Here is a 12,482-nt window from a genome sequence, read left to right as displayed (position 1 = left end):
AGCAGGAATCAACCATTCCATATCTATGATATGCTTTGATTTACTCATTTAAATCAAGGGGTAAACAAACCAAACGACAACTTGGGAAATCCTAACAAGTAAAGGAAGTGAGAAAGCAGGGAGCCCAACACTGAGCTACAGTCGCAACTACTTTATCCTTAGATAAAGTTTTGATCTGCATTTAAATAAGCTGTCTAGGAGCAAGCATGTCGGTGTAAGACAAACAAAAAAGGTAAACAGACTCAACAGCTTAATATCTAGAAAACACACTGAAGCAAATAGGTACATTATAAAATAGCGTAATGGTGAAGTGCTCTGAACTACAGAATTGAAATAATCCTTCTGTTTAAATTTAACACACAGGCATAGAAGGCTGAATGCAGAAAGGGCTTGTAACTTCTAATCCGACACCTTGCTTTCTAAACACAACATTTTGTTAGTAACAGTCCTACAAATCTGTCAAGCTAAAATTACCCAGCAACGATACTGATGCTCAGCACAAAAATGCTTGTAATCATGCTATATTTTCTATTTTTGATTTTTTCTGTGTTTAATTAGGTACGCTTCACAAAAGATGAGTACTTCTATTACTTGCAGAGAGAGAGAACAAGAACAAATGCGCCTTCTCCTTAGGAGTTTGCTTGGTTACATACTAAGAAGGGAAACAAAAGGCCCAACATCTTCAGTAATGAAAAAGTCAATTGATAGGCGAAGCCATCACAATATCAAAGGCCTAATCCCTGCAATTCTGACTCAGGTGACAGTTCACAGGGGTCAGGGTGGCTGACACTGACCTCAAAAGCAGGTTTTAGCTATTCAACATGCTGAAAGCTGCTGGGCTATCACACCATTAGACTGGAACAAGCTGACAAATCAATTTCATCAAGGAGATGACTTTTTTTGGTGGGGGGGAAAGAGGCAGATCCGCCAATCGACAAATCCCCGCATTTCCCACACAGGTGGATGGACAAAAGCCGAGTGCACCATCAAAGCCATTTTACATCTACCAAACGCCTTTGTACAAAACTAACTCCCACCATTTCCTCAGGGACAACGCTCAACGTTTTAAACAAATTTTTTTTGCATATTCAAACTATGTTACTGAAAAGTGAAAAGACTTTAAATAAAACAAGAAATGGAGGAATGAAACTAAACCAATTAGAGTAGGCAACAATGTCAATAAAAAATCATTAACCATTAATCACTAACAGTGGATAATACAGTATATAAAAATATTTTGCTTTCTATTTCAGAGGAGTGCACAATGCTTACTGTTAATAGTAATTTTAACTGCCGTTTTAAAATAAATTATTATTTGGTCCTTAAAAGCAGAAGAAAAAAAACTCACTATAGGAAGCTTACAGTAATCTCATGTCCTGCTGACAACAGGTTTCTGGTCGATTCTCTCTCTTTAGTTGAAGTAAAATGCAGGTAGCCAAACATTTTATTTTAAAACACTACATATAAAAGCATACTCAGGCTATGAAGGGCCCCAAAACCTCCTGACTTTCAGTTAGAATTTATTGCACTATGAGTCTACTGCATGAAGAAAACCTGACAAAATGCAGAAGTTACATATTTGGTATTTTGACTTGGCTTGACTTTTTAAAAGTTCACGCTATGGTTCCAGGAAACCTATGGAAACTCCAGAACTCCTCATTCTAAGTTATAGATGATACACAACAAACTGTTTGAGGAGCTTTCCTTCTTGTTTGTCTGAAGAATTAAGCATTGAACTAGTCACTGAATTAGAATCGGGACTCCACAACAGTTAAGGGTTGAGTAAATGTCTTCATTAAATGTCTACAAAATTAAAGTGTTGCTAAAATTACTGCCAAACCAGCAAAATAAAGCATGGTGGGTTTTTGTTTGGTTGGTTGGTTGGTTTGGGTTTTTGTTTGTTTTTTTTAACAACTCTCACTTCAGCTCTTTCATCAAGTTGTTAAAGATACACAAGCTTATTTGTAAATCAGTTTTAAAATCTTTAGAATTTTTTTCATAAATATTTCTTACTGGCTTAGATTAACAGTTTTTGGAGTATTTCTGCTCTAAGCATTTGAACATATCTGTGAGAAACTAATGTTTTTCTTTTCAAGAACTGCCTTTGTTAACCAAAAAAAAAAAAAATCACTTAGGAGTTCCAAGCACTTCAAAATGCTTGGTAAGAGATGTTGCAAGATTAAAAGCTCAATCAGAAGGGACTGAATCTAATTGCAATTATAGAATTAAAAGATTTTCCTTCCTAATACTTCTTATCTGTTTAAAGCTCTATCTTTATAAAACTTCAGGGACTGAAGAAGCGCTCTTACCTACTGCAGAAACAAAGCCTTTCCATACAGAATATTGTATCCCAAAGAATTTTAGCCACAACAACAAACCCATCAATCGAGAGTTTTGCCCCGTTTATGAAAACTACCACTTTCAGTTACAGGATTAAAGAATCACTGAAACATTTAATCTCGGACTATTTAAGATTTCAAAAGATCAGAACACTGCGATAGCTTCCGAATTGGGCAGGGGGACACATGCAGGGCAGGAAGAGCTGCCAATACCCCCAATACCCTTACTGGCCTGCCCAACTACACAGACCTGGGGCTTTCACATGGCCCCTAAAAAGTGGAATTTATCAACTGCACCTCCTACTTCAGGCATTCAGCAACCGCTTGTCCCCAGTAATCTGCCACCCAGAAAGGCAATCAATACAGACCGACCTTGCAAGACAACTGTATCTTCCCTAGACCGCTGCTTCACCTTCTTGCTTATTCCACAAAAATTGGTTTGTAGTTATCTTTGTAAGAAATAGGGACACAAAACCAGATACTGGAATCAGATAACCAGAAGTAAACCGAAATAACAAAAAATCAAGGATGAACAGGAGCAATTCTCAATCTAGGAAAGAAACTGTTACTTGTGATCATTTGAAGAGAAAGCTTTTTGCATAAGAGTTAGTGGGGTGTCTGAGAACTACGCGTTCTACTGACAAGGAATGGAAAAAGCCCGAAATCTATTTCAAGTGAAGTATCTCTTCATGAAATGTACTGTCATTACTTTCCATTCATCCCATCTTTCCAACAATATTTAAAGGAATTTGAAGCTCCTGCACCAAACTTGAATTACTTTTAGTGTTAAAGCCTTATTTTAAGATTTATCATCATAAAAGTCAATTTTCCAAGCAAACAAAACCAACCCTCCCATTGACCACATCCCAAACAAATGCCCTGAGCCCAGAGAAAACCAAGACAGAAGTTAGCCCAAGTTGTCAAAGCCACCACAAAGAATAGGTTAGATGGGAATGACACTACCACAGGCACTTGGAATGAGGTGAAGGCACAGAAGACAGTAAATCACCTTTGCAAGCGTCCAATATAGTATTTTTCCACTATATTTACATGCAAAACCCTTGAAAATATAATCTTTACATTTCCTAAAGTCACATGTGGAATTGTAATCAGCTGCTGCAGAAGCTACACCAACCATTAACACCACTGCCATGAGAAGATACAGGGATGCCATGGTACAGATCATGCACATGTTGGAGATGCCTAAATCTGTGTTTCTCAAACCAACACAGCCAGAATATCAACTTAGTTCTATCTACAACTTTGTAGCATTAAGGTCACTTGTTAAAAATGTTACTTTAAAATACATTGCAGTGTGGCTTTTTTAATGCCTGCTTCTCATGTGCTTAATTCAAAATGTGTATTTGCAAATTTTTCAATTATTATTTTAATACCTTGCCATTACCCTTTCCTTTCCTAACTAAGGCCAGAGAAGCACTTGTTTACAAGCTTCTTCTCACCTACCTTTCAGGCATTATGTTTTTGGGAAAGAATCATGTGGTTTTGGTAATATTTATTAAAGCGACATTAAAGGCAGATATACTTCAAGCAGTGATAAACCACGAAGATGTAGGGGAAAAAACAACAACAAGTAATCCAGGCCTTTAGTAAGGTCCTTGTGAACATTGCATGAAACCTTTCTTGTCTCTTCATTCATTATTCTGGTAACGATCATCCACCTCTCGTCTGGATTGTGCTACTCGTTTCTTTTCGCACTACTCCAATTTATGTCACAACTGTAAATCAATCCACCTTTAGGGCTTCTCTCTGTGTTCTATCCACAAGGTCCCTTCCAAAAAATTTAGGTTATTTTCCCAGTCCTGATGACATATTCTATATGCAAAAACCTGCTAGCCAGAAAGAGAAAAATGGAAACTAGAAATAAGCATACAGGGTAGATAGCGTTCAAGTTTGATCATCAGTGACATGAAAAGAGCTTTACATTTATCAGAGAAGAAGACTGAGAGTCAACAAGGAAAGATGTATCAAAAAGACGACTGGTTAACTGCAAGGAAAAGAAAGATTTGCCACAGATGCTGACTGAGCGTGATGCTGCATCTCAAAAAGCAAATGCATATGAAGCTATTACTATTCTTGAAAATGTTCTATGATCAGCACCTCCCTTGCATGCAATGCAGTCAGCTACAGAATAAAGCCTTCTCAAGAATCTGAAGTGGAAGTGGTTGTTCATTTGTTTTTATGTTTCTTACTTTTCTAGAGCCATCCAGGAAAGAGCCTCTTTCACTGGTAACCTCCCTGACTTTATATGCAGCCATTCTGAGATACATGAGTGTCATGTTCATGTCAATGTCATGTTAACTTTGGAACCTGGTAGTTGCTCCTATGTCAGTGTTAGATGGGATTTTCACAAGTGCTTAGGCAATAAAGCAACCTTATGAATCACAGAATCACAGAACATTAGGGATTGGAAGGGATGTCAAAAGATCATCTAGTCCAATTCCCCTGCCAGAGCAGGAACACCTAGATGAGGTTGCACAGGAAGGCGTCCAGGCGGGTTTTGAATGTCTCCAGAGAAGGAGACTCCACAACCTCTCTGGGCAGCCTGGTCCAGTGCTCTGTTACCCTTACTGAGAAGAAGTTTCTTCTCCAATTGAAGTGGAACCTCCTGTGTTCCAGCTTGTGTCTGTTACCCCTTGTCTTATCATTGTTTGTCACCGAGAAGATCCTGGCTCCATCCTCGTGACACTCACCCTTTATATATTTATAAACATGAATGAGGTCTCCCCTCAGTCTCCTCTTCTGCAAACTAAAGAGACCCAGCTCCCTCAGCCTTTTCACATAAGGGAGATGCTCCACTCCCTTAATCAACTTTGTAGCCCTACACTGGACTCTCTCCAGCAGTTCCCTGTCCTTCTTGAACTAAGGGGCCCAGAAAATTTATGATTCCAAAATGCGTCACTGAAAGCCCAAAGCACTGTCCACTGCTTTACTGCTGGCCACCTTAGCAGATACATCCAGGCAATGTATCTATTCTGCAATTCCAAATGTCTTCTCACAAAGCCAAACCTACCCTTAACTTTTTCCTTGCTTTTCTTCTACCTTGAATATTGATATAGTCAACCTTATTTATGCTGGCAATACTATCGTGAGGTAGGAAGGGCTTCTATTTCCATTTTACCTGTCATGTCAACCCAGGCAGAGCAGGACACAGGACCCGTACACGCTGGTCCTCAATAGCTTAAGGTTACAATCATGGTTTGTGAATTAAAAATATCTGTGACTTGCCCAGAACTTAAAAAGTGCGAGTTCAGCACATGTTCTTTTTACTAGCAAAATAAGCGCTGACTGTATTATTCACATTGAAAAACAATGCTCCATGTTTTTAATCTAAATAAAGTGATTATAAAGTTCATGGCCTGCCACACCACAAGACAGATCCAGGGAGCTTGCTTGAGAACTTTTTACTTGTTAGACATTATATGATGCTTCACAAATACCCAATCAGAAAGCCACATATACAGAAAGGGAAAAATGCAGAGATCCAGGAATAATATCATTTATTTACACTTATTTACACTGATTTCCTTACACCAAAGAAACACCAAGCTTTTGTAGCATAATAAATACAAGATATCCACAGGTACGCCACAGTGTAACTGTCAGAGGAATCCCAGGTCACACAGCATATACACAGCAGCAAAAGTCTTATGCAAATAAATGAATTCTGATGCCTTAGTCCAGAAGGTAACTTTTTGTCATACTAAAAGCCCAGCTTTCAAAACACGTTAATTCTAGAGAGAGGAGCTCCTTTTTGCCTTACCGTCAACTACTTTTGCTCCAAACAGTTAAAGCACAGTCATCTTATCTAGAAACGAATATCAAAGCAACCCTGTACAAATCTCTAATTTATTAATACAGCAGACAAAATTGAAAAGCATTTAATGAGTGACTCTCCTTACCTTCAGCACAGCAATGAATGGAACAAAATTAGCTCTCTGAAGACCATTTTTGTAGAGATCTGAAAGAAAGAAAGAAAATCAGTACCATTTTGCTACTTAGCCTTAATAACAATGTCAGCATGTCTCTTAGTCTGGCAAATAAAAACTGTGTTGCTAGAGAGAGAAGGAACAAAAGGGGAAAAGGAGAGCTGAAATAGATGTCTCTTCTTTTGCTGTATGAAAATTCTATACATTCTTAAGGAAGAAAGGAACATCCTGAGAAAGTTGAAAAAAGGCAGGGAGTGAAAGATTACTTAAATCTCTAATGAGATAACTGATTTTAGCAGAAGAAATAAAGCCAGCATCTGTTTTGAAGTGAGGATTTAAAAAAAGGGGATTTGTAATGCTGGGTATACCCTGGTATGATCAGAATGCCAGAACTGCGTAATTGCTAAGTCCCAGGTATTTGATAGAGGGGAAAAACCTAACAAACTAAAAATACGCTATCTGAAATTACAAAGTTAGTATCATTCTTATTCAGTGCACTGTGGTACACTTCATGTTTTAGAAATTCTACCAGGTACACCCTTTTTTCCAAAGCAAGAAAAAGGGTCATCCCTAAGGCAAAAAAAAAAAAGAAAGTTACATGAAGGTGTGAAGTTATGCAAAGTTGCTAAAAATACAACTGAATTTTATATATATATATATGGATGTTACATAAATGCAGTCAAAGAAAATACAAATTAATGAAAACAAAGTGCAAAGCTGCATTTTGTATCTTATTTATCTCTATGTTTTATATAGCATAAAGATCTCTTCTCTGGAAACTCTCCAGCTACCTAACATGTTCATAACAGAATGACTTGATTGAAAATGCTAGCACTCAAACTGCACGATGGGCTTCTCAGTTTCATCAGTATTAGGAAGCCTTACAAAGAGTCAGTACAGTAACTAGCACTGACAGGAGAAATAAATAAGAGAATACAGGCATCTGGTGGAGGCATCATCAAAATTCCCTGCCAGGACCTTGGCAGGTTATTACACCACCTTTATTCCCCATGATGTCTGAAGGCTACAACTAGGCTAAAGCTTCTATGCCAAACACTATGGTGGACAGAGGGTAGAGCATGCATGAGAAGCCAATAGGACACCTACAGAATGATTTTCACAAAATGGGATACGTACACAGAAGCATTTAAGAAAATTATCAGTGGAGGTGAATCTGCACCCTAGTTCCTAACAAAGTTGTACAAAGCCATTTCTCATTAACTCCACAATAGCTACACATTTGTTAAAACAGCAATCAATTGCAGATTTACTTGCAAAAATGAGCAAACATGTAACAGTACTGTAGGACAGCTATTTCTGTTAGTTCTTTAGTTAATAAGACTGTGAGTTTTGTATTATTTCTTTGTTTTGTGAAGGGGAGAGAAAAATCCAGTAATATTGGTGCAGAAATGAAGCCAGTACTCCTCAAACGCTGCATCTCAGCATTTCCCCTCATACTCCCATGGAGCAGAAGTTGAACATGGTTAAATATATCACTGATGGCCAGCAGCTGGGTACATCTGCTCTCTAATGAAAAAGCCATTTTCCTCCTTTGTATCCACAAGAAATGAATTGCTCATTTCAGTCTTAAACCTTGTTGCAGCACACTACCCCAGCTCTCTTTCCCACAGGTACACACTGTGAACATGCAGGAGCAGTGAGAAGGGGAGAAGAGACAGGCAGTGACCAACATCTGGGCTGCAATACAGCTCATTCTGGAGATACCGTTCTTGGTATTCTCTGCTGAGTAGCCAGTGCAAGTGGATGTCTTTCAGCTTGACACAGTGACTTAGTATGTATTAAAATCCTATCATGGTCACACATTGACATCTCAATTTAAGATGCGGGATACAGTCTCCAAGTTACAACAAAAATCTCTCCTGAACTTTGAAGAGTAGCACTTCAAAAAGTGCAAAGATGGTTCCAAACTGAGTAAGGCACCAGGGTGCAATTTATCTGTAGTTAACCCAACTACAGTAGTTATGATTTCATCTTGCTTGCACAAACAAGTAAAAGGAACCATTGGTAAATTATTTCCCCCTCTAGTAAAAATATTTACATGTACTTTATTTTAAAAAGAAAAAAAAAGATAAGGAAACATTGTAAATCTTCGGTGATTCTCTTTATTCAACTAATTTGGGTAGAAAAATTAACTCCCCAGTATTTTTTGCAAATATCTGAAATTAATCCATCTAAAGTCTCATAGAAGTTGCACAGAAATTATGCATTATGCTAACTGCTAATGCTACACTATAACAAACATTATTCTCCTCTACAAAAAAAAAATTACGCTGTTTTGTTAAAACCCATACAGATTTGCAGACTTTGGGAAGGATCTACTTAACTACTAACTCTCTATCAAAAAACATTGTTAGAAATGGAAACAACTCTCCACCTAAGTAATTCCCTATGAGTGACCACGAGGCTGTGAGGATGGCATCTTGGTAAGGGGCTCTCCTTTGAGCCAGTGGATAAAGTCTGCCAGTTTCCGAGTTAGAAACTGGGAAGAAATGTACTCTGATTTCCCCTCTCATCTGTAGAATATGATCTTTTGCTATCCTGGAAAACGTCCAAAGCAGAAGCAATATTTCACTCCTTCTCAACTCCCTACCCTCTCACTGGTTTGGATAGGGTAGAGAAGATCAGAAAGCATGGAAGGATTTGGAGGGAGGTGGGAGGAGGAACACCTTGAGTTTGAGAGGATAGAGGAGTAAGACTTAGTTGAAAAACCTTTATTCCTTAAGTATACAAAAAATGGGACAAATTGGAATATCTCAGATTCTTGAAGACTAGAGACTTGAATAGTATTAACTACTGTATGATTTTACTATGATTGTTTTGTAAGATACTGAGATTCATTGTATTTGGATAACACTAGTAGCGTGTTTGTTTTTACCTTCTGGCGGCCTGTTCGATGTTGCCACAACGACAACACCATTTTGGAACAGATTTTCAAAAAGCTGCTTCAGAATCATGGCATCAGCAATGTCAGTGACCTGCAGAAGACAACACATTTGTTTTATCTTGCTTTCAGCTTCTGCCGCAATAGAGCTGCAAGTGGCTTTGTAGCTAGCAAAAATGCTTGTTAGTGAAAGCCGTGGAAAAATATTCTAATTATTGCTTGGTGACAAAAAATAAAAGGGATAATTAATAAGCAGTGAATGCACCACAGTCTTTCACAACTTGCCCACTCTTTATTGAGGAACTCCACCATTTCTTTACCGATTGCTAAATGATTTCATGTTAACTTCTATTATGAAACTACAGGTGGGAGACACAGAAAACAGACCTAAACATTTAAGAGGCCTAATTAATTAGAAACAACACGGAAAAAAACAGCAGAAAGAAAATACACACCGACCGTTTTACACTTCTATTACCTTTGAGGCAAAGGTTTGCAGAGGTGAATTTAAATGGTCATGAGACTTCAGAAATAAAGACAAGTAGCCAACTATACATAATCAGCTGCTGTTGAAAATAGAATGATATGACATAGATACTATTGTGTGATTGTTGCAAAAAACAATTCAACAGATGGCCCATCACAAAAATAAGCAATTTCATTGTTCTTTTTAAGTGCCTTCTATTACTGTCCATGAATAATCAAAAGGCACGGCAGTCACTTCCAGCACAGTCAGCCTCTTCTAACCTTCAGGCACAAAAGGAATAAAAAATAAAAATGGGTGGGACAAGTGAGACTGGGGGTGGGGGAGACTGAAAAATAAGCCATAAAGTAGAATTTCTTTAAATATCTACATTTATCTTAACAAACTTGCTTTACAGGACCAAGAAATAAAAGGAAACAGAAACCACACTATACAAATGAAAAAATGTAATTATTTTTTGTGAAAAGACCCATTGTTACAAGAGCAATTTATAGTTTGCAGGAGTTCACCAGCTGAGATCAGCAATTCTAATAAGTAAACTGTCTTGATTACCATTACACTTGTTTCTCCTGCATTTCCTTTGATTATTATTTAGACACTTGTTGCGTTTTGACTTGCCAAAACAGACCCCAGTTCCGAGGAAATAAAAAGCAGTGGCATGCTGAGAGTTCCACGCACCCATCGCACACCAGACTGACAGACTGCGGTGCTCGTGCCAGTTCAGATGCGTGTGTTGTGGTGGTTACACATCTACAGAAAGACTTTAACCGGTGTAAATTTTTCCCTACTCCACCACCACTCCACCCTCCATCATCCCCCATTTCCAAAGGAACTTTCTGAGCAGCAAAAAAAATTTACTTCTGCACTAGAGACAGCAACAGACTTGTGTTACATTTCTGCCAGCTAAGGTTCATAAAGAAACACAAGTAAACACCACTTTCCTTCTTCCAAAGATTTCTTCTAATTCGTTCTACAGAATGCATTAATATGGAAATATTTTTAATTTTTCAAAACCAAAGCCTTTTACATGATCACCCCTCAGATTTGAACATCTCTGATCACTAAGATCCGATACTCCAAGAACCACGTAGTAATTCACTACTGTACTATACGTCTAATGTATCTGCTTATGCACCCACCTATCGATTATTTCTTCTGAATACCAAAATTTAGGAACTTTCCTTGTTCCTAAAAAACAAGACCCACAAGGAATCAGTCTATGTATGTGCCTTTTAGTGATAAATTAATTTCTTTTATCACAAATTATACAAATAATTTTGTTGCAAACGTTTTTCGTTTAAAAATACTATAAGGCATGCTACCTTTAGAAAATAGGGAGAGAAAGAATATTAATGCTCACATAAAGGAAAACAATTAGTAACATTTTCTTATGAATGAGAACTGCTATTTGATGTGGAATTCTGTTGTTTTCAATTCCATTACAAAACAAAACAAAACCTCTTGAAACTTCTGTCAAAAAGCAAGAGCCATTTTGAGAACTGAGATGCAAATATGAGCTCTTCTTATCTAATGCAGCTTAGGAAAGACAGAAAAATTTACAAGGTAAAGCAGGTAAAAGACAGTAACTAAAACACTGTCATTTCTCATGTTTTTTACTGTATCCAGCATACATTGCAACACGAAAGAAAAGCAAAGGCTACAAATTACCAATAAGGAGAACCTGCTAATGGAGAGAATGGAGAAATTTTATTAGCATTTAAGAGAAAAGATTTTATGACCTAGTGCTGCTTTCCATTATGACTCAGATTAAAAAAAAAAAAAAGGAAAAAAAGAAAAAACACTAGACAAGTTAATTTACATGTGTAAGTGTCTGAGACTCAGCCATCCACTGATTGGTACAGTTCCACGTAATGAATGACAAACATAAGCATGTATTACCGGTAATTAGTATTAGCACAAAAATAAGAGCCTAATTTTTATTAGAGGCTTTTAATAGCATAGCAATAGTAAAACCTCCCTAAATGGTAGTTTCCTTTCAGTCCAAGTGGTACCAATGGTACCAATAAAGACTATATGATCATCCAGCTTTACAAGAAGTAGGGATTCTGTTTTCATTATCACAGTCACATGCCAAAATTAAAGCTTCTAATTACCTGTGTGTAGTTATTTGATCACTAAACAATAACTAGTCTCTTTTTATTGGCCAACCTCTGTGTTCTGAAACATGAAAGTTGTAATAACAAATGGCTTCATTTTAGGGTTTTTCTTCAAAGTGAGGACACATCTTTAGAATGGCTTCAGAATTTTGTGGTTTATAAAAAAATAATATTTACAGTAAACTGTATGACAAAGATCAGTAAGAAGCAGCAATGCTTTAATAACCCAAGAGCCTGGGGCTCAGGCAAATGCTGATGAAAAGCCAGCTTCAGAACAGACAAACTCAGAAGCTCAGTGCCACTACTAAGGTCCCGGCTATCACAAAGTATCTGCAAAAAGAAACACTTAAGACACATTACTTTTTTGGGTTTTTAATACAACAATATTTTGGAACACACAAAACTACTTTTAGAAGTAGTGAAATACTTTTCTACATCAATTAGTCAACTCTCCACTTCTTCTCTAGGCTTCGCAGTAAGATTCACTTCAGAGCCCTTCTGTTTTGCTTTACCCACTGTCAGAGGAATGTGCAACCTCAGCAATGCTTTTGTCTTCTGAAGTTCTGCATTTTATTTCCTCTGAAATATGAGCATTAACACTACTTTTTACTGTCCCTCTTACAGTATCATTCATCCCTGTGCCTGATCTTAAGATAAATAAATATTTTCAGCTTATTCTCCATTTTTTCCAAC

General features: G+C 37.4%; 1 protein-coding gene across 1 annotated transcript in view; it reads right to left on the bottom strand.

The window, feature by feature from the left end:
- LACE1 (lactation elevated 1) overlaps positions 1 to 12,482 on the bottom strand; it is a gene marked incomplete at both ends in the record, with an annotated part of 39,581 nt that overhangs the window by 13,516 nt on the left and 13,583 nt on the right. The window contains 2 exons of the mRNA XM_010183896.1: positions 6,260 to 6,318; positions 9,183 to 9,282. Of these exons, the coding sequence (XP_010182198.1) occupies positions 6,260 to 6,318; positions 9,183 to 9,282 (159 nt within the window). The remainder of the gene's footprint in view (positions 1 to 6,259; positions 6,319 to 9,182; positions 9,283 to 12,482) is intronic.

Source organism: Mesitornis unicolor, unplaced genomic scaffold (assembly GCF_000695765.1).
Source record: "Mesitornis unicolor isolate BGI_N332 unplaced genomic scaffold, ASM69576v1 scaffold35794, whole genome shotgun sequence".
Classification (NCBI taxonomy): Eukaryota; Metazoa; Chordata; class Aves; order Mesitornithiformes; family Mesitornithidae; genus Mesitornis; species Mesitornis unicolor.
This window is presented reverse-complemented; position numbering and strand designations above follow the sequence as displayed.